The sequence below is a fragment of the Meleagris gallopavo genome, chromosome 5 (genome assembly GCF_000146605.3).
Source record: "Meleagris gallopavo isolate NT-WF06-2002-E0010 breed Aviagen turkey brand Nicholas breeding stock chromosome 5, Turkey_5.1, whole genome shotgun sequence".
Lineage (NCBI taxonomy): Eukaryota > Metazoa > Chordata > Aves > Galliformes > Phasianidae > Meleagris > Meleagris gallopavo.
In genome coordinates, this window is record NC_015015.2 from 13,315,927 (window position 1) to 13,340,119 (window position 24,193).

Here is a 24,193-nt window from a genome sequence, read left to right on the forward strand (position 1 = left end):
TTCTTTTTTTTTTTTTTTGTCATTTTTTTTTCTATTGCATGCTGCAATATTTACTATAGAGTATAATAAATACTAAAAATTTACATTAGTTTCCTTCTTCATTCTGTTAAGGAATCTGCATCTCAATTCCCATGTGTACAATTCCAAAGGAAGGTTCATGCTCCACCAAAAGAGTGGAAAAATGAGGGCGGTTAGGAAAATTGTTCCAAGTGATGTTTAATGTTACATTTATAGGAAAATACAAAGAAGAGTAAGTTTAAGAAGTTGATGGGCTCAGTTACTGTGTTTCACTTAATTATAATCTACTTCAGATGAAATGTTACTTTTTATTATTCAGTAAACTATTCTTCTGAAATAAGTTATGCCATATATGTTTTATGTTTCCAATCAAGAAGCTGCTTGATCTCTTCCAAATTTTTTTTTTTTTCATTAGGGTAAAACTGAATTTGAGGCATCAGTCACTAGTCACAAAAAAACCATGAAAAGTATGGAATAATTTTTAGAAATCACAGCTTGTGTTTCCTAAGTATCAGAATTTATACCCATATTGAACTGCAACCTTGTTCTCATTTCATCTTTAGCAAATGCAAACACCTTTTAAAAGTGCTTCTATAACAAAACTTATTGTTTCCAGCATAGTCCTTTGCATCAATTTGTAAGAGCAAAACTGTAATTTACTGTTACTTTAAGTTTCCTTTGACGTGAGTTGAGCAGTATAAACTGGATTTAGCATAATTATGAATAAGAATTAATTCTTTCAAGAAAATGATAACATTCCCATGGTCTTTGTGATCACATTGTTTGATAGATGAGAAAGATGTTAAATTTTGGTTGCATTTTGAATAGATTTTTTTTTTTTTTAAGTCACAGTATCACTCTTTATGTAGATACTTTTATAAGTTTCATAAATCTGTTTTCCACATTCACCTACATATTTAGCCATCACTTCTGATGCATGAAACCCTGCTACTTAATTCTGTTTTGAATTTGTAAACAATTGGCAAATTGTCCAGACTGCTGCTGTTTTTGTATTTCTTCTATAGACATGATTTGATCTGTCAAACTGCTTTGGACAACAGCTAAAGTTTTGTTCCCTTTGCCTGAATATAATTTGTGATGTGCTGTATGTATTCATATTTCTATTTAGGGTTCTAAGAACAGTTTTGATGGAAGCCTATTAGTAAACAATTTCCCTCAGAGTGAAGAATAAAAAACAATGTTAAAATTGTAGACTGGAAGGTTATTTCAACATATCAAAACTGCTTCTATTTACTGATTGAAGAAAGAGCCCACATTGTTGCAGGCTGTACCACAGAATAATTGACTGCAACAGGAGTTCTGCATCCCAAGCCAAAAATGAGGGCACATAATCGACGTCAAGGTCAATTATCTGGTACTAAAGTAGCCAACAAAAGGAGACTATTGTGATTAGAGAAATAAGCAGAACATTGTGAATTTGGAAGGGCTGGCAGTGGAGAAAGCATTTAGACTCTCTGTAAACCACCAGAAACATTGTTGGAGCATTGAGCATCACAGATCAATTCATTAAAAAAAGCACAGGAGAGGGAAATCAGCCATGCTGCAGTTGTTTCACTGCACTAATGCTATCTTTCGTCTGTCAGTCTCTCATAGTTCTGCCTTCTGTCCTGAAGAACAGAAACAATACTGTAAAAAACCACAATGTTCTTAAAATTGTGCCAGGATCTTTCTGTACCATATATTCCGAACTGTAAATCTATCCAATCTGTCTATCCAGTACTTGAAAGACTCATCCCAAACCATGTATTTTTTAGAAAAGATTATTTATCACAGTCCTATATGTAAGAAAAATCCTCATACCCTTATGTAATGATAGCATTCCTTTATGTCTGTTCCTAATCTAACAACAATTATTCCTGCACCTTTTATTGTTTTTCACTTTTCCCAACTCCTTAATCTACACTGGAATAATTTTTTGTGTTTTCTTTTTTGTTCTTATTTTAATTTAGGGAATTGTCCTGGAGTTGTTATTAACTCTGAGTGGATTAGCATATTAGCAACTCACAAATGGCAAACCTTTCAGGATAACAGGAGACAATTCCTTTTGAAGAATTCTAATGTCAGTTTTATAATCAGAATTTAATGGCAAGCTAAAGTTCCATTTTCAGAGATATATGTTTTTAATAGGATTTTATAGATTCAGATCCTTACCTTCTAAATGTCATTAATAAGTGGCTTAAACAGATAAGTAAATTTGTTGTCAAAGAGAATGCTCGTTGCGATGCACTGCAAACAATTACAAGAGTACTCACCCTACAGTAAAAAACTGCCTCATCTCCTGTCTTCGAGACCTCATCAGTTGTTTGTATTCACCAATACGCAATTTCTTTCCATCTACAATGCAGGTACGTTTTGGTCGAGGTTTGTATTTGTAATTAGGATACTTTTCTAGGTGGATTTTACTTAGCCGTGCCTGCTCTTCATAATAAGGTTGTTTTTCTTGATTTGACATAGACTTCCAGCGAGATCCTATTAACAAAACCATCAGTGAGTGGCCAGGTAAAGCAACTGTAGTTTCACACATATGCATTTCAATGCACCTTCTTGCTAAAATAAGTACATTTTAAATAAGTTAATTATATAAGCTGATTTGAATTTACATTAGCCAGCCCTTGTATTTTAAGAGAGATCTTAAAAGAGCCTTGACTTTCAGATAGTGCTGAAAACCTAACATGTTGAAATCTTTATTAAAGAGATGCACTTAAAATCAAGTTACTTCTCAAAATCTCATCCTCATGCTACAGAACAGATTTTTTTATGTGAGCATTTATCTATGAATAAATATATACCTTCGTATTAGCATGCACAGTATGATGGCTCAGTGAGACCTACAAGCATAATTTTAAGGCTTAACACATTGTCTTGGGATACTTGGTTTGATAGTTTGATAGAGATGTGGGCTATACTCTCCTACTAACAGATATCAATACCTTTGTATTCAGCAGGATAAAATATGAAAACCTTACAGATTCAAGAATATTATGAAGAAATCCCCCTTTTCTGTATTAAATTTACTAATCTGTTGATATAATCTTCCAACCACATGTCATAAGTGGAGAGGACTACTTTGGGAAAGTTACACTTAATTTTTTTAACATTTAATTTTTTAACAGTTACACTAATTTTATTTATTTATTTATTTATTTATTTATTTATTTATTTATTGTTGTTGTTGTTAAAGAAAAAAAGGAAAGCATATTTGCAATTCTCTATCCCACTTCAGATACTGTAAACTTTCATTGAAAGCTGCACCAATAAAACGTACAAAATATAATACAGTGTTCACAGGAAAAGGAAAAAGAATTCAGATCTCTCATATTGTTTATAAGAAGCTATCTAAACATTTGAATAGAGAAGGTGTTTTATTTTTTTAATGGGATAAAAAAGGCAGAAAGTAGCTTTTTTGGTGTCTTTTAGATGGATAAAATGATTACAGCTGCGTTAAATGTGGGTGGAAGCTATTCTTTTACCAAGATTTTTCATACATCAACAAATGGAAAAGTTGTATAAATATTATCCATAGCCAGCCATACTCTATGTCAGTTCTAATATTTCATGGTTTTTTTCTTATTGTCCTGGAAAAGTTGCACAAATACTATATGGACATAGACTTATTTGTGGAAGAAAAAATAATGACAGGTTAATTCCATGGTTAACAAACACTCAATTGCTGGCACTTCTGAAATATTTATGCCGAAAGTTTACATTTTAATGAATACAGTTACTATACTCGTAATAGTTTTTTCACAGAATGCACACAAATAATATAGATTCCCTACAGCTGCCAACACTGAAACAGTGCAGGTTTTATACAAAACTGAAAGGCTATTCATATAACTTACTAATATGGTAGACAAAAATATGAGAACTACGAAGTAAGATTTTGAGAGTTTCAGGACAAAGTAACATTTATTTCTATATATGCTTGCCTCTAACAAACTTGGGTAAGAATGTATTTGAACTCAAAGTTTACAATAAAATGATTACAGATGAAATTTGATTTTTACTTTTATTTATTATGAGTTACATTTAGGATCTGTCTTCAACTTCAAAGACTCAAAGTAAATACAGGTTTTCATGTTTCACCACTCATTCTCACGTATGTTTCTAATTCTCTAGAGAGGTCTCAAAAAGTAAATCAAAATTTCTCAAAAATGAGACAATTTATTTGCACAGTGCCGAAACAATCCATGGTATATTCCCTAATTGTCCCAACCTATTCAAATTAAATATTAACAACAGCATATTTTGATTAAGTAATATTTTAGTTGTATGATACAAGTGCTTCCTTAACTTTTTGAACATGCTAATATTTTGCGTTTGAGAAGGGATACATCTACATGTCCTTTAAACTCAACCAGGTTTCTTGCTATTGCACTGCCTGACATTAACTTTCCATCATGATTTTATTTTTTACTTTTTTTTTTTCCCCCAGTAGTTACTTCAGAAAGTACCATTTTACAGTCAGGTGATCTGTACTTCAAGTGATTTCTAATGGAATCTTGCAATTAGACCTTTTATCAGGATAGATTCCTGCAACATATTTCACAAAACATTCTTTACAAATGTTGCCAAATTAAAAGGAAATTACCAGTCTGTTGTTAAAAATAAATAGAATTTAGGGACAGCGTTAAAAGGGAAAAGGAAATAAATGAAAACAAGGCATGAGTTTTGATTTGTGTCACTTTCAGTAATTCCAATTTTAGTGAACACTTATCTCCCTGACAAAGTATGTCCTAAAATTAGAGAAGTTGCATATTTAAGAAAGTAGTTACTAGCCTGCTTCAATAATACAAATAACCTCATCATTTCGCATCACCAGAAAAAACTGATGTCTGCCAATTGTCACTGCTATAGCACAGCATTCTGAGTTCTCCTTAAAATCTGATTCACACATAGTCCCAAGTCGTTCATTGTCTTGCACTTACCTAGGATTTTGCTAATGTTGGAGTTGTGCATGTCAGGGAAAGCTTGGAGAATTTTTCGACGCTCATCCTTTGCCCAAACCATGAAAGCATTCATTGGTCGTTTGATGTGCGGTTCACTACTGGCTCGACCTCGTGAATCCCGGTAGACTCGAGCTTCAGCCACAGTGGCACCTCCTGTTGGCCAACAATAATACTGCTGTAGTTTAGCTGCAGAGCCATTCATTGCTTTACTTCCTGTAATGTCAGGGCAGGAAGAAACAAGATGGATGCAAAACATTATTATGTGGATTATGCAAGTGCTTTCAGTGCTGTGTCTATTTTAGCCCCATTCTCTTTCTCTCTCTGCTGCCAGATCTATGAAAGAGAAGGGTGTCCAGTGATTTCACTTGTAACTGGTCAGACTCACCCATTAACATCTGAATGAGAAAACAGAGTACACTGTTATTTCTGCAGTTATGAGGTCTGAAAAAGTTTCAGTTTGGGATCTTAACATAGCATACATGTTCTGAATGCTCAAAAAAACTCACATAAAAGTTACACCTGAGAATCCAAACTGATGCAGACCTGTTCACACAAGTCACTTACAATGACTGCTGCTTGACAGAGACGCATGTCACACATTTCATAAAATAAATTATATACTACTCTGACACACAATCTACAGATTGTATAGGTATAATCACATTTGGAGCTGAATGTCTTCAAGCCACATCTGCTTCACTTGAATTTAAATGTGCCATGGAACATTCAATCACATATATGTAAGAAAACTCCTCGCTTTCCACACATAGCATAACAAAACTTCAGAAACTGGTGACAAAAAACTCCAGCTTTTCCATGTGCAGTGCTTTACTGTACCCCAGAGTTCTGTAGCTATCCACCTATATGCATGATAACTGCAGTTGGGTTTTTGAATGCAGTCAGTCCTGCTGCTTGGCCACAAGAAGCAAAGCATCATAAGAAATTCAGAGTTCAAAGGATGGAGTGGGAGCTCTAGAACTAGTTAATACAGAAGAAAGAGCTAACAGCCTGTATAAAGCCTGATTTCTGCAGAAAAACTTTTGCATTATGATAATAACATATGTTTACAGAACTAGACTTCACTACAACAGAAAGGTAAAAAGACCTTTCCTACAATAAGAAAGTGACATACATAATTTTAGGCCTCATCAAACTGGTCAGTAATTCTAGTCCTTGAAAAGCAAGGTACTTAATAACATATTAGCACAGCAATACGTCTTCTTTTTTTATGTCTTTGTGTGTGTGTGTGTGTTCGTGCGCACACGTCTGTGAACAGACTCAGACATTTATTTCATGTTTGCAAAAAAGAAAAAAAGATATCTCTTTACAGTAAGTAGTGAAGTACTAATTTCAGTGACTGACTTAAAAGATTTTAACTGTACAAAAACTAGTTTACTATAAAAACACTGTATCTCAGATACACTATTTAAAACTTTCTGTATAGGAAATCCATTTACATGAAAAAAGTCCTAAAATACAGGATGCATGACTAATACACTACCTTTTTGCCACCATGTCCACAGTACATTAATTTAATTTAAAATGCACTGACCATACAGGATAAATTCATTTTGCTTTACACAGTGTTGACAGCCATGTTTATTGTGCAGTGAAATGTAGTGTCGTTTCAAGCTGACTGTATCCATCAACGCAGGGCAATATGCTGACTACTGGGCCAGATGAAGACATACATTACTCTGAGAGCAAAACACTCATTCATATACAGCAGCGTCTTCTCCTGAGGATCACCATGGTAATTTATGATGCCTCCAGTGCCATTACTTTACAACTGACACCAATTTGGCAATTTGTATACTAACATGCGTGTATATAAAAGAAGTCAAGTTTGTGGCAAATGGAAGATGCAAAACTATTTTAATACTATTCTAAGATAAGTACCATGCTAGATGTGTTCAGCGCTTACAGGGGGCTACAAATGCAGTTTTTTACTGCAGAAAGAAACAGTAGTTTTGTTGAATGACAGAAGATCTGGATTTGCATGTGGGACCATTTGAGGGCTGTGTACAGTTCATGAAGCTTTGTTCATTTTTGTTCAGATGGCTTACAACGTGCATGTCAAAGATATCATCATTTAAGAGAAAATCTACCTATTGTGAAACTATAATAAGTTACAAACATGTAAATAAACACTGAAAAATTTATTGAGATAAATAACTGCATAATTTGAGAAAGATTGTATCACATACTGGTCATTCCATCTTTTAAAAAAATACTGTAATATTTTAAATAGTATGTGGGCAATTAAGAAGTTGATAATAAATCTAAAAATATACATATTTTTAATAAAAAAGTAATTTACTATTCAGCTTTTATACTCATGACAAAGAAGACATATTCGAATCAGTAGGATGATTTTCCATCTTTGACTTTTTGAAAGGTAGTTATTCATGGTGGCAAAGGAGTTTGTCTTTAGCCCTTTTTAACAAAGTTTTGGCATAACCTGGTAATGGAGGCACAGAGAATTTTTTCTAGTAGATTTCAGGCTATTTTTTAATCTGGATATAACTTAGGTAGGAAGAAAAAAAAACACATAAGCAAAGTATTTTAAGAGAAAGGTTATGTTACAAAATGAGTCTTACTTAAAGTAATAAATTACAATCATCCCAAGAAGGCCAAGAAGTTCTGGCTGCATCTGCTTTAAGCAAGTCCATACTTGAAGGAGTTGAAAAAGCAGCCAAGAAGTTGATGTTCTCTGTACTTGATCTCTAGGGGAATATTTGCAAGTTGACCCATAGACCGTCACAAAAGCATCTGCAAAATGAATTTCTGCAAATAACTGAAATACCATAATCTCTGTGTTCTTCTAAGTATCTCAAAGCTCCAGAATTATATTCAGCTTGTAAAGCTGAATTATAAGCAAATACTTTTGTTAGTATGCGATTCCATGTGGGGAGCCAGAAATTCTCAGTATCTTCTAAGGTTAGTAATGAGCACTAATGATATAAAAAGCACATATGCTGAGTGAGCTCTTTCAAGTTGAAACACATAAGAACAAGCTTTCAAACTGCACAGTTGTTCTTAGGTACTTCATTCTGTCATTCAGGTATTTAAACAGCATCATGTCCTATATAAACAATTTAAACAGGCATTACAAAGTACAGGGTTTTTTTCTTACTGTGATTGTGATAATACCGACAAAGACAGAGATGCCTGAAATTTTTGAAAAAATTATATAATGACTGTAAAGTCGTATGTGTTTCACACCTGTTCTTTTTGAAAATGTTTCCTGAGACAATTAATAAATAATAATCCCAAAACACTAGATAAAATAAAGAACATAGTACTAATGAAGGGTGAGAAGAAAGGACAACACTGGCAATTGTCTTTCTATGGCAACTAGTGCTCTACCTGATAGTTATGCAGTCCATACTTCAAGTGTGGAAGGAGAGTGTAGATTTCAGAATCAAGATTTTGTTCAGGATTCAAAATTATTGCAAAAGCAGTACAGTTTGGCTGCCCTAATGGCTTAGTTGGCAAAGAAATCTACACTTTGGCCTAAAGACTCGAGCTACCCTCAAAGTGTCACTTTTAGCTTCCAAGGGTGTGGACTGCCTTGCTTCCTAGCTCCCTTGCATTTATTCAACTTGTCGTGACTTAGATGATTTAAAGCTAAAATCAGATTAGACGAGATTTTGTGGATATACGGCAATCAACTCCACTGTGGGAGCTGGATTCCAGACTAGCATCTAGGGACAGCATTGGGCCAAAGAACAGCATAGAATGAATCTAAAAATGTTACAGCTTCATTAAAGTAATTTCTAACAATATTTTTCTTCCAAAAGAGATTGACTGTTCTCTAATGCATAGGCAAGAACTCACGGCTTTTGAAAGGGAATCTGCCCATCCATGAGGAAAAGGTAAACGTTTTCCATGAATGAAATGCTAAGAAATACATAGAAACAATTGATACATTATTTATTTATTAATTCCTGCTTTTGTCTTAGTTTCTCACCTCATAAAATAACAAGAATTTTAGGAAAGGCACCATTTATGTTAGCCACATAAGAGTTTATCCCCGTGTACTTAATGGGATGGGATTTTTCTCTCCATTTTATATATCACTTACCAAAACAAAACCTCAGATCCAGCCTTTACTTCTTATCAGAACGCAAATAATGATTACAGTGACAGAGAGGAGCAAAAGAGATTGAGAAAAAGATGAAGAAAGATTGAGAAAAGAAGAGACAGCAAAGAGAGGGAGAGTTTCACCAGTCCCTCTGTTATTCTTTTATTACTCTTCACACTCTGGCCATTCACATTTGAAATGACACATTTCCTTTGAATCCCCTCATATAATGAATATTTGGCTACTCTAGAGAATACACTGCATACCATCTTCCATAAATACATATATACAGATAGGATATACAGAAATAAAGACAGTCTTCCTAAGTTCCTAATGTGAAAGTGATTGGTTAGCAGTACAGTTCATATCATCAGTTATTAATTAAGCTGAGACGATATTTTTGTCTACTTTGGAAAGAATTGATCATGATCAGTTGGGCAGAGAATGGCTTGAGGGCTGCTGCAGCCCTGAGGAGAAGGATTTGGAAGTGTCGAATGATGAAAGATTCAATATGAGCCAGTAATGTGTGCTTGCAGCCCAGAAGGCCAACTGTATCTTGGGTTGCATCAAGAGAATTGTGACCAGCAGGTTGAGGGAGGTAATTCTGCCCCTCTACTCTGCTCTTGTGAGACCCTGCCTGGAGCACTGCACTCAGTTCTGGGGCCCCCAGCACAAGAAAGATATGGATTTGTTGGAGTGGATCCAGAGAAGGGCCACGAAGATGATCAGAGAGCTGGAGCACTTCCCCTGCAAGAACAGGCTGAGAGAGGTGAGGCCCTTCAATCTGGAGAAGAGAAGGCTCTGAGGAGATCTTATAGAGGCCTACAAGTAACTGGAGGGGGCTTACATGAAAGAGGGACTTTTTATAAGGCAGAAAGCAACAGGATGAGGGGACGTGGTTTTCAACTGGAAGAGGGTAGATTTAGATTAGATATCAGAAAGAAATTCTTTACTGTGAGGGTGGTGAGACACTGGAACAGGTTGCCCAGTGAGGTTGTCGATGCCCCTTCCCTGAAAGCATTCCAGGCCAGGCTGGATGGGGCTTTGAGCAACCTGCTCTAGAGAGAGGTGTCCCTGCCTATAGGAGGGAGGTTGGAACTAGGTGATCTTAAAGGTCCCTTCCAACCCAAACTATTCTATGATTCTATGATTCTGTCTTCACAGTATCTGGTTCTGTCTGTGGTAATAAAACTAGCACAGCTAGTAGCTCACATATCAGAAACTAAAACTTAATGAACATACAATTAAGAGTCACTCTTTTACTACTAGAGATGAGTTACTCATAAACATGGAAATGCAGTAAGAGCAGAAAGCATGAAAACCTGGTTTGGCAGATCCCCTTTCCAGCTCTTAGCAAGCAGACGGATGGAGCCTTTCTGAAAGCTACAGCAGTATTTCAAATCAAATAGAGAAATGCAAATCTAGGTTGAAAAGAATGACACACAAGCACCAAAAGCTTTGGAAAATTTAGAATACAAGCTTAATAATATAACTATTTTTTGAGCTCTTAAGCTCAAAACTTTTTCCATGTTAGACAAATTACTACTTCACTTTAATCTAAGACTTGTAACAGGGTTAGAGTATCTCTTATATTTGTTTTGTCCCTTGACTGTTTGTTAACTTTTTTTTACTATCGTCATCCATATTCATAAGACTTTCTGATTCTGTAGAACAGAAAGAGAGGTAAAATAAATGTGTACCTCATGAACTACTGTCGTTACTGGCATGTCTTGTCATCGCTATGCAAAACTAACACCCGTGTGGAAACATGACCAGCTGCCCAGCAGGGATGCCTGTAGTCATACAGACACAAATATTCTGCATGGAAGTGTCTGTTCATCAAGCTGCTTTCATTCCAAATGTTAAACAAATATTATTCAGGTGAGATTCGAGGTCCCAAAATGTCTTATAAGCTGCATGTCAGTGAATAAGGAGGGGATGAAAACTGAGAAATACTTGAGTGATTCATGAAATAGTGCAATATTTAAATGCGCTCTAAAGTATTTCACCTGTAAAGTTTCTGAAATATGCTAAGTGAATACTAAGAGTTGAGAATATAATGTAGCAGAGGTTAGCTACATGTTCATGTAACACTCAGTTATGATAAGGCTTCTATTTTTCCTGTAAAGAGACTCCATTCTCTTTAAAACATCAGCAAGAAGAACTAAGAGGGAATTCCCTAAGGTCAGCTCTGAGGAAACATAAACCTCTAATTCAATAACTCTGCTACTGCACTGAAAAAGGCCTTATTATTGCAACATCCATATGGAGTCAATTGGACATTAATGACTAATCAATCCCTCCCCTTTCTATTCTACTTATAGTGTCACAAACCATGTTTAGATTAGCCCATTTCCTGCTTAGGATCGCTCAAGATGTCTTTTGTTCTTTCAGGGCTGGCCTGATGGAGGCAGCTTAAACAAACACACGACCCAAGTGGTGCAGGAGTTATAAACTGCCATATGTGAATGAACAAAGGGGCCATACTAAAGCCTTTTGTGGTATTTGTTAATGTTTTTCATCTGAGTTTAAAAAGACCTAATGACTTTGCGGTGAGCTGATGCATGTGGCTCGTGGCTTTGCAAAATGAAGGAAATTCTACCCAGTTATATATCAGCATATATTTTCCAAAGTGCCTTGTTTTCAGTTTTGGTGACAGTGAGTTTACTTTTTTAGTACATTTGTTCTACATATGCAAGCAAAATTCTTAATCTCAGTTAAAACACAGCAACAGTTTTCACAGCCACCCTCACAACCTGCATGTATGTCTTCCCTCATTTGAAAGTCAGGAGCTAAAATTAATAGTGAAATACATTCTGGGTGTAAAATCAAATCAACTGTTCTAGGCATACCAGTAGCAGCTCACTCACCAGTGTTCAAAGCTGAACGGTTACTTGGGTCTTATTAAGGGCTGAAACAATATTTCTAAACAAGCTATTATCACATTCATGCTGTGCAGCCAGCCATGCCCAAATCTATATCATTTAAATGAATCAAGGCCAATAAATGCAACTATTTTCTTGATGGCTTACACAAACAGTTTAGATTTCTTGACCACAACTGATGGTAAAATTAACCCTTATAGAAATCAAGGAGAGTACAGATGAAACAACGAAATAATCTTAAATTTAATGGAATATTAACAAAACTAGTGTATAAGGACTGACCTAAAAGCCCTCAATGGCCAACATAGCTCCACTTGTGCTGTAACACAAGAGTATGAGAAGTTATTCTCTGGAGATCCATGAAACTGGGATGAAGCAGCAACCTCCACTACAGATTTAGGGAGGAATTTAAGTGTCATAACATTTTTCAATCATGTGCTACTTGCAGACTTCAAGATCCTTCACAGATAATTAATTAAATGCTAACAATAGATATTATTGACAGAAAAAATGTGAAACACATATAAGTTCACGGTTACTCAGCCTAAATAATGACATCAAAAGCAAAGGATTGCCAGTCATCAAGTCTAACTACAGTTTACTTCACAGACACCATTCTTGTGTCTCTTCGATATTTCATTCTGTACTCAGGTGAGGAAAGTAAAGGTCCACAGAAAGATAAAAAGAGACAAAACTCATGAGAACTATTGCTAATAATTATCGTTGTTGTCTGGAAAAAATAACTAGAGAAATTGCAAATTTCACATGAACATGGCATGACAGTGTCACCTAGAATATATAGAAAACATGATACTGATTCTAAAACACAGAAATTAATTTTGTAATCTTCAGATATCCCTAACAGTTTTAAAGAAAATCCTGCCTGAGCAAGGGCTATGGGACAAGATCCATTCATATTTCAGTCAATGCTTTGTTTTTTTTAAGATGGAGAAATGACAGACAGGAATTCACCGCAGAGGAAAAGGCAGCCTGACTTCATATTTGATGGATGCACTGTTCAAGGTGTGGCTGAATACTGTTAATGAGCAACTTTGCTTGCTGCTTTGTAGCAAAACAATGAATTTCAAAAGCTTAGGTATAATGTGATTTTTAAAATGGTTTTATGTTGAACATTGAGGGAGAGCTTTACAAAGCCACCTCCCTCAAATTGTGTGATATTCATGAAATACAGAAAACTTTGCAAAAGGTTTTAACACGTGTTGGAATCACTGCAATTGTGGCCCATATCTTGGGTTAAATCTGTAATTGAATTTGGCACCTTCCAGCATATGCAACATCATTCTTTGTATCAATACAACTAATTCCCTTCCAACCAGTGTTTGCTGTTTTCACTTGTCATATCATGTCAGTAATTAGATTGCAAGGACCTAGGACTTGGGTATGCATATGCCATTTCTTCTTGCCTTTCACATGAAGTGCTGAAATTATAATAATTAATAATAAAATTAGTAAATAATATGTCACAAAGGGAGAGAAGAAAAAGCAGCATGATAAAAGTTGCAATTCCATGAGTAATAATAAATGTTAGAATAAACTCTTAAGGTTGATTTTTCAAATATTCTGCACTTGCATATTTGGGACTTGTGAGTGAAGCCAAGACGTATTTTTACAAACAAGACATGTCCAAATATGTTGCCGCAATTATCTGGTTTGGATTTTAGAAAGATGGGGGATTTGCCATGAAATAGGGACTAACACGAAAAATTACAAATGACCTTTTAGAAAAGCTGCACTTCCCGTGAAATTATAGCTACCCAATCATAAGTATAATCATTTAATATTTGCAGAAGCTGTGAAGGTACTGCAATGCCCACCCCACAGACATTTTGGATCACCAATTCTCTAAAATTAAACTACAAATGAAGAAAATATTGTCCCCTTGCTACTTAGTTTTATAGAAAAGACTTGCTTAGTAACTTGGCATGTCTACATGGAAGAAAAGCAGATGTTTTTAAACACGTGTCTATTGCTGAGATACTAAGGTTCTTGGAGGAGAAAATGGCATACAGGTTATATTTAGAAAAATAGAGAGCTGTAAAAAGAAGAGAACTGGTCTGGAAGCTGCACAGTGCTCTTTCCTTAATGTATTAATATCCCCGCCCTGCTTCTTTACTCAAGGAGGTAAGAAAAAGGGGCAAGATTCCCCCTCCTCCATACAGCACAATAGTGGATTTCTCCATCAGCTGAAAAATCACTTGTCCCTGAAAATTTCATACCATTTTAAGCAGCTTCAACCTCCTTTTTCAATACTGGAGCACAACAAAGATATGTACAGAGCTATAAGAATCAGGACCATGGGTTTTTTGATACCTGTGGTGGCTGTACATGGACTTCAGAGTGTGAAACAATGTTTTAAATCACGGAACTACTATATTTAATTTTTCACTCACTCCACTTAAAAGTAGCTAAGCAAACTGACTGATGCTTTCAGCATTTGTGACAATAATTTTTTCACGAGCAAAGATTTTCTGTACAAAACTGCAGCCCACAGTTTTACAGCTTTGTTCTAAATTCCTGAAAAAAAAATTGTACTGTATAATGGAAACTGTGACAAGCTTTAACTGTAACTGTATCTGTGGTAATGGGCACCCCTGAATAAAAATGGGTATTGGAACAGTGGTTGTACAACATTAGAAATGATAATTAGAATTTTTAAAATAAAAATGCTATTCTAAAAGAATCAATTACTGTAACACAGAAACAGCAAACGAAAGCCTCATCTTTAGCAGTTGGAAAATACCTCAGACAGTTGAAATCAAAAGGTAACACTCACAGAGAACATCCAAATTTATTATGCTGAAAGTCAGAAGCATACTACATGTTTAATATTAGCGTCCTGAGAGGAGTCGGTTTCAATGCAATAGGAAAAACCAGTCCACACACCCTCCGCTCAGATTTTTCAGTCCTCAGAGTGGGAGTTCCCTATGTAAAATGTTATGGGGTTGCTGGCAACAAGCTTCATAAAGTGGTTATCATCAGAAAAGTGATGGGATGGTTCTTAACAACAGGAGGTCTTATTCCGATCCCATTTGCAGACATTGAGCTAGTCCAGGGCTGAGGCAATGAAACTCATCCAATACAACTGAAATTCGGGGCCTAAGTTCTTTATCACAGATTGCTGATCTGTTATGAGTTATTCTGAAAAATATGAGTGTATCACTGAAATTTCAGGCGCAATCAAATAGATTCACATGTGTTAAAAGTGGCAATCACAATGAGTAAAAGCCACATTTAGAATCTGGTCTAATTAATCAAGATATTAACATTCTATTGTAATTTAAATAATACAGATATACTTAAGAGAAATTTTTTAAAAGTCCTATAACAAGAATTCAGAGGAGTACAAATTCTAGTGCTTAAGCTTACTGCACTCTCTCTGGAAACACTTCTTTGTTTTCAGACAGCTTTCACTGTTTTCTGATTTTCATCTTTCCCTTCTCAACTGCCATGGCAACTATTACAAATATTTATGTGCGACAAATACTGGCGTGGAGAGGCATTCTTTCCTCCAGTATTTATGAAGCGCTGTCACAAAAGTAGGCGATGCTTTGTCATGCATGTACTACCTTCTGTTTACACCTCTGCATAGGAGGGTGTTAAACAAGTTACCTCACGGGTTTGGACTGTGTTGGCAGCCTGCCAGGATTGATCTGCCTGCAAAATACAGTTCCCTTTCACCTACCTCTTCAGCCGATCAAAGCCAACCTCCTTTGGAGTTAAGAAGGAACTGTCTTGTCCTTTTCTATAAGCAGTTTTTTGCTGTCGGGCATACGTGAGCATGTTGGAGATTTAAGTATATGATAGAGGTACTCCTTTAAGATGCAATGATGTGCTTTTTTTCTGAAGAGATTTGCAAAATGCAGGCACTTGTCACAATGCCTGCTCTACTGCTGGAACAGCAGAAATTAAGTTTTGATGTATGGACATTTTTGGAGCTGGACAAGGTGGCAGCTTCTCCTTACCCTTAGGTTATCAGCCTTCTGTTAATCCTTTTTTGTGTTTGTGTGTGTTTCTCCTCAGAGAAACTACCTTCCACATGGAAAAGACTGCCTGTGTTCCCCCACTTAGCTCATTCCTCTCCTCCATCAGCGACTCCATGTTCAGTGCTGCTCTGCTGTCATTGTAATCCCTCATCTGCTCACTACATTCTGAAAATGGGTTGAATCTGTGAAGATTCCTAACACCATTTCTTTCCTTCTCTTTCATTCAATTTCCCTTGCTTTTGGGCTAGCATTATCTCTCCTTGTGGTACACAATGCCTTGCAATGTGGCTAGCTAAAGGCAAATCTGCATGGCAGTAACAGCAACATTGAGCAAATCCTCGACTTTGTATGCTGGTCAGCAAATGCACTGTCTGAAATGAGACAGAACTGCACTCTTATGCTTATTACTGAATAGAAATAAAAGTAAAGTTGAGCTTGTGCTCCTGTATGACAATCTTGGGTTCAACTCCAAAATCAGGTTCAGACTAAAATCTGCATATATCTGAATAGGAATTAATAAGATTAAGCTAGGGCTTACTAGCAATTAGCCTGTTACCAGTGGTTATGCAGTGTGCAATCTCCATTTGGCTTACCTTCAACCTTTTTGATGAGTGGTCAAAAATACCATGATCAAACATGTAGAGCTTAAAGCTACATTTCAAACAGTGACTTGGTATATAGAAAAACACAATCTTTAAACAAGGGAACCTACACATAAAAGTAGGAGACAGCAGGTGGTGAAAGGGTGGATGTATGCACTAACTAGGACACAGGCACTAAAGAATCTTATTTGACTAGAAGATGGGCTGGTACCAAGCCCAAGCTGAGGGCTTGAAGATGCATCTTAATGACTGACTTAACATCTGGCATCTATGTTCATAGCAAAGGTGATCTTTGGGAGATTTTGAAAAGTAATAGTCTAATACGAGAATATAGTAAATACATAGATAAAGTGTACAGGCATATCCCACAGTTTTATTATAAAATCTTTTTCTCAACTAGTAGAAATGGACCTATTCCTCCTAACTGTGGATCACTGCTTAACACACTGGCAGATTAGTATCAAAGGAAGAAGCAGCAAGTAGTAAGCAAAGCTTACAGACTCAGAAAGACTACCACATAAGAAATAGAACAAATGAAAATATCAAAACAGGACTCAGAAGAAAAGGGCTTTGTATATTTTGTACCATCTTATGAGGCCAAATATTTAACTAGTAAGCCCCTGATTCTGATGTATAAATACAAACGAACACTGAACTTGGAACAAAATGTTAATGCTAATATGGCATTTTCATCTGTTTCCAGTTGCTTTATGAAAGTGAATTTGGCTTTACAATGCATCTATTTTTTCATCTTGGAAAACAGGACATAGAGAAGTTATTTCTCTTTTACAAAATCACATAGTAAGGCAACGGCAAAACAATAACATTCAGATGTTGTTGCCCTGAGCCCAGGATCCAATCAAGAAAACTGTATTTAAACAGATCCAATTCTTTGGCAGGAATGATGATCAGATCTTGATGGAATTTGAATCTCTACAACTGCTGAAGGAAACTACACTGCAACCTAAGTTAAGGTAAAATCAGTGACTGTCAACAGAAACATTAAGTCTCTTCTGCAGATTACTATCTACTACTAAGCAAAATCTTAGCATATTTCCTACAAATTTTCCATAGCATTCCACCACAAGCTTAAAAAATAGAAGGATTGTTAAACATAGAGTACGTTACACATGCATGAGATGTATGTGGTTCAATAGAAGCAGCACCATCACCAACAGTGAAATGAATTTCTTTTTAAACATGAACCAACAAAATGTATTCAGAACATCCAAAGTTCTAAGATAAAATGACTAAATATTTTAGGCTCCCCCACCTGGAATTTAACAATGACCTCTTGCCTATATTCTACCACATTCTGGTGATTGATGTATCTTAGAAGAGGAGCTTTAGCTATGGACAGATTCAAAGCTGTCTCAGTGTGGCCCAAGCTGGTTAGCTTATATCTCAGTACCCAACAGTCTCAAATGCTCAAAATTATGAAGCTGCTTACACAAATATTTCCTTAAAAATTATGGAGAAAAAACATCTTGCTTAGCTCTATACCTGGCTGTTTATAATTTCACATACCAGTTGACATACATTTATGAAAGTTTCAAATTATGTTTTTTTTGTTTTTTTTTAATTTTGACAACCACAATTGTATTATACATTTTAATACAACAACTTGGATTTCCAGGTAATGGTACACTTCTAGGAGCTGGCAGTTGTTCATCAAATGGTGTCACAGTCAGCAGCAATGTTTCTGAATACAGTCTGAGCATGAGTTTTAATATAGATAGCCCTGTCCTGATGGTAACTAAGGAGGTAATAGAGATGCTGGTTTATGTCATATTTAATATAAAATTCTTATAGATGATTATCAGGCCTCCATTTAGATGACAGTTAGGTCACTCAGAATAATACAAGCTTTGAATACAGCTTCATATGCAAATTCATCTCTGAAAGGACAACTGGTTGCCATTAGTCTAAAAAATGTTTCACACACTGGTCAGGGATAACAAGTACAAGGCCTGATGTTCATTCTGCAGTGTCCTTTCAGATTTATGTCTTATAATTTCATAAAGTCCAATGTAAAGAATTTCAAGACTTCTCTTATAATTCATGTTTTTAAAAATTACACATGTAGTATCAAATTGTGATCAATAATCAAATATCACAAGCACTCCTAGAATTAAAGGGAAATGTGACTCAGATCCTGTCAGTCAGATCTCTGCCATACATTACAGATAAGAAATAAGGAGTAGACAGAAATCATTGCTAGATACTATTACAACGGAACTCCATAAACCAAAAAAGCTTGCTGATATTTCTTGCAACAAATTCCTTGAACCTTAAAGGCTGTGTCAAAGCTATCAGACCCAGGAGCACTTCCCAGATCTTGTCTGTCTTGGCTGCATGCTGAGACGAGACAGACATGTACCATGTCTCTGCACACTTAGTTTCCTTTGGAAATGCAAGTGCGCAGGTAGACAAGGAGTGGAACTATAGAATTGCACTCCTACGGCTCCCTTGGTACACATCAGCAAGGGATAAGGATGCAGTTCAAACTACTTTTCTTTGTAGTTTATTGCCAGCAATTCAGCTAAACCTGGACTGTTTTGATCAGGAACTTCTTTGTATCCTTCCCTCTAAAAAGTCCTCTGATACTTAATATGTCTTTTCTAAATATATTTCATAGTTTTGAAGTTTGAAAATTCTGGTGACTGAAGTAAATGATATGAAAATCTAATAGCCATGCACTCACTGTCACAGATTCACTTGGACCTCATAGATCTGATGAAAAAAGGAAGTCTAAAGTTGGTCACCAGTATGTTACTTCTGAAATATTTGTATTCTACATGACTGCGTAAAAGTAAACAACAAGAGATAACTATCAGCTAAAAGATGTCTATAGCAATGCGCACTCAAATAATATATAAAAAAACCTGGTAAAGAAAAGATCAAAGTTAAGTAACATGACAGAACAGAAAGGAAGGTGAGTGAAACACACCACATCTTTGGAGGCTATGATGATGATCATTAGGAATCTATGACATGCATTAGAGACTGCGACCTTGGCAACACACTACAATGCAACTAAATTCTCTTCTTAGAGGAGAAGAAACTGAAAGTTCCTTAGTAACCCAATGTTGAAACAGACACAAGCAGAAAATACTGGCAATGTATAAAACACTCTGGGACATAACAGACCTAGGAAGATCTGTAGTATCTTTATGGCAATTGGGAAGAAGTTGATATATCTGAAAATGAACAGAGCCTGTAGCATGGTATATAACATGAGACGCAACGTTTAGCTGCTGACATTTCAGCAGGACTGCTTTCAATAGGCTTCTGCTCTAAGAGATGCCACATTAGAAGCGTCATCACCTTGCTAGCTTGCCAAAGAAGCAAAACTTGGGTGATATTTTGAAGGTCTTTTTTATATCCAGCTAATGTCTAAGTTCACCTCGTCTATAACTAGAAGGACAAATGAGCAGCTCAGTTTGAAATCCTGCCAGTGTTTTTCACATCTCAGCAGAGGTACTGGCCTAGCACCTCTCTTCCAGAGACATCTATTGGCTGCTAAACAAAGTATGGAAATCTGAATCCATTCATGAACTCAGATTTCCCACGTGGCAACACACCATACCTCAAGCTGCCCCACCAGCTCTAGAAAGACACTGTCCTTAAACTGCACATATCACCATATCCTGGGGTACATATAGCAGAGTTTCATTGTGCACTATCCAGTAAAAAGAGAGGCTGTTGGTATCATGAGGTCTATAAGGATACTAACTTAATAATACCAGAAAGAGGACAGTTGAATTGAAGGAAATGATTTAAACGTAGACAGTTGACAGATACTTTGGAACCAATAACTGTGTATGTATCTGTAAGTATCCTGTTGCAACTTTTCATCTCAACTAAGGAAAAAAATATTCTTCAAGATGTTGTAACATGAGATGTTGCAGAAGGATGGGAACTCCTTCTCAATTCAGTTTATAAATAAATGATGAGTCATCAAGCACATTTTAAAGTCCATGCAACTCCAAAGTCTATTTTCCAGAAGGAGAAAAAAAAAAAACAACAACACAAAATCTGAAAAATTGTTGGTTTTATAATGATCCCTTACAAAATATGTATATATACACATGTACATATACAGGGAACATCTGAAGTGTTTCAATAAGATGTTAGTCTCCTAATGAATATTATTTGTAATAAACAATTGATGAGCCTTCAATCACTATCTTATCTTTTTTACATTTTACATTACATTTTACATTAATTGTTTAAGCAAAGACATGAAGGCATGTGCTTATAGGACATGGCAGCTCCATCTGACAAGCTTTAAGTCCATAAGTAGGAATATTCTGCACAAGTAAATTGGAGTGTTGCTATTCTTCTGTATGGATGAGTCAATACAGGAACCTCTTGGATCTCAACATTTCTGCATTGTGTACGTGTATTTGTTCTAGGCTCTACAGATTTACTGAGGAACTTTTTAAGGACAATGTATTTCAGTTGGCAATCAACGCTTTAAGTTTTTTTATCATAGGCATATCACTACTTGTACAGTAAAGAAAAGGTAGCAATTACATGTGCTGTTGTTTTCAGACTTCCAAATGAAAGGAAAAATTGTGAGGCCTTGTCTAGACCATTTATTTTTGGATCACCAAGATAAGAACAAAATATGTGTTCAGATGAATATTTATCTATACAGAAAACATTAACGCATTTTTATCAAATTCTGTCTATATTTCAAGAATAATTTTTAAATAGCCCTATTTGTCAACAGTTACAAGTCTATCTTCTTTTGATCCAAGACAAAAGTAAATTGTGAACTTGTCAAATATTTGGATATCAACAGAAAATAATTAGAGATATTTTAACCTTTTCCTGATGAACAGCGGTATAACTAGAACTTGTTAAGGAAAAAAAGAAGAAGTGAACTAAAGTGGCAACATGGCATTTTTGCTGAGTAGTAGATTAATCTTATTACAGTGATTGGTAGATTTCATATCCACCTACATGCTCTCTTGCAATGCATCATAGGATGCTTTTCTGAGGTTAAAATCAGTCCTGAGAAACACTGATTTCCACCTGACACTGCCTGATATGTTGAATAAATCAATAAAATCTGTGCAAATGCACCGAAGTGTTATATTGTGTACAAGACATTCATATAGAAAATGTGAAATATTTTTACCTTATCCCTTGATAGCTGTCTTTATGCAAAGCAGTACTTTTAATACATCTACCCTTTGGCATGTAGTTACTAAAATCTTATATAAAACAAATAAACAAACAAACAAACAATAACAACAAGAAAAACAACGTGTTGTCCTGGAACAACTAGAGGGTATGCTGGCAGCATTTCAGCTACACAACCATTCTGTGATGCAGAGTTGAATAATCCACAGTAAAAACTGCAACTCACCTTCTGCATCTTCTGGCCTTGTAAGATCAATGACACCAGGGCCCAGTTTTCCATCTTCGTTGGGTTTCCCTGTTAACTGTGGGCCTAAATTCTCAAATCTTGTTCTTTCCTGGAAGAGAACAGGAGTAGTCTTAATGCTCTATGTATGTTAATTCCCTTTGTGTGCCTGTGCATGTATGTATGCAGTGACATGTGCCTTGTTTTTTAAATACCAACAATGAGTGCATTTAATTAGAAATTTAACTCAGAGACTATTTTTTACAGATTCTGAACATTTGCGTTTATGAAAATCAGTTTTAAATGTAAAACATACACAGAAGCTTTGAAATTATTTTGATCTGCACTGCCATAATGCATAAATGATTGTACATGCAAATACAAAACACACTTGGCAGGAAACTACCAATCGATGCTGCTCACTTTGCCTTACCACATATTTCTAACTTAAACCGGAAAAGACAGTAAACGTTTGAGAGATGTAAAAATTCAGAAAGTGAAAGAATTGGTATTAAAAAATAATGCTATTTTAATAGGAAAAAAATAAACAACAACATTTCTCACCACAATGAGAATCAGTTTAGCCATCATACCTAAAAGAAAAAAGTCTAAATTGTGAGTTTTTCAAAGACAAGTATTTTAAAGAAGTAACAATAGATGACAGAAATGATAGTATTATTTTGTCTGGGAATTTAAACTGAACCTCAGTGGAAGAGAATCCTACGGGGTTAAGAGGAGAAAGGGAGAGGGAAGTGGAGGGGGAAGGGAAAAGGATAGTGGAAGGAAAGGAAAAAAGTGCAAATTCCTAGGAAAAATAAAATACAAAAAGCTTTTGAAAGCTGGAGACTCCATAGGAATGTTGAAACTGGAAACTGAAAGGCATTTTATGTGGTAACCCAGTTAGACCTTCCATCAACTACTGGACAAGGTCACTACAATTGACAGTGTAGAACTGTCCCACAATAGTAGTCTCTGTAGTGCTGCATATCAGTAGCAAAGCATTCAATGGTTATCATTAATTTAGCACTCTCATTTGAAGGAACATAACATGTTTTCCCTCTTGCCTTGTTGTTACCTCTTCAAACTAAACTTGGCATTATGTTGTACTTGTGAATGAATGAAACCTTGTTGTTCATTACTACGAAACAATATTAAATGTCATGTCAGCTTGAATTTACAGACATGAAATACCAGCTTTCAGCTCTACGAACAGTTTCTCCATGTTATACTTAATGCATTATGCAGAAGTAGAGTGCTGATTGCTGTTCAGTCTATTGTTCAATGACCTAGTTCTGTGCTGTGTATGCAAGACATAAAGGAAAAGACTATAAGTTTCTCTCCTGCAAAATGGTTAGAAACTTGCAAATATTCTCATGGACCAAACATACTTGATGGTCTTGACTTCTTATTTGCTCTACCTCCAAGTATTTACTTGTATTATCTCTGTATTTTAATAATATGCTTCAGCAATAAGACCTATCTGCCAAACAGTTCAGGAATTCTTTTGATTCTCCATTCTTTTGATTCCTCCAATCATGGATTGTTATTGCTATTTTTAAATTCACAGGGGAAGGAAAAAAAGTTAAAAAAAAAAAAAGAATGCTGGATTTGCTACAACATGTAGCTGAGGCATTTCAGGTACTAATTCAGTTTCTAAAAGTTTATCAGAATCTTCTAATCATGTAACAAAACAGCTCTACAATTGACATTCACTTAACTTAATACCGTATTTTCCTCTGTAAAATCTGTGGTTGATGAAGGAGACTGTGTATACAACGGAACCCATAGGAAAAAAGGAATTACAAATGAAATGTGACTGTGGAAACACACTATAATACCTCAGGCCTAATATTGTTCTGAATTACGCTGTGCAATGTAACAATGCATCCTGAATCATCAGGATGGGATCTGTTTTACTGGGAGACAGAATAAAAAAGAAGTTTATCAAAGAGTCTGCATTCCATTGCAAAAGGCTGATTTGCAGTTGAGATATAAACAAAGATCAGTACTAAGAAAACAGCTTTTCATATATATATTTTCTCTTCCAAAATATTTGCACTAAAAGCTTTTTCTAAGGATGTTAACACAGCACCTGCAGTACTCTTGGAAGAACAGCCTTTAAATGCATTTCAGAAGAAATACCTTTCTGTTATAAAAATCAACAGACCCTGCTACATATCAATATGCACATTTGAAATATCTTTCTAGTCATTCATTCTCTTTGATTTTACCAGAAAATATTCTCTTGGA

General features: G+C 35.6%; 1 protein-coding gene across 1 annotated transcript; it reads right to left on the reverse strand.

Annotated features, from left to right (window-relative positions):
- Nucleotides 1-2,208: 2,208 nt before the first annotated feature.
- Nucleotides 2,209-22,531, reverse strand: LOC100546753 (transcription factor SOX-6). The gene is made up of 4 exons (XM_019616069.2): nt 22,508-22,531; nt 21,947-22,085; nt 4,968-5,201; nt 2,209-2,508 (listed from the first exon to the last, which is right to left on the reverse strand). Exons 1-4 carry the CDS (start codon nt 22,529-22,531, stop codon nt 2,288-2,290), a joined length of 618 nt encoding a protein of 205 aa, XP_019471614.1. The 3' UTR covers nt 2,209-2,287.
- Between the last annotated feature and the right edge of the window lie 1,662 nt (nt 22,532-24,193).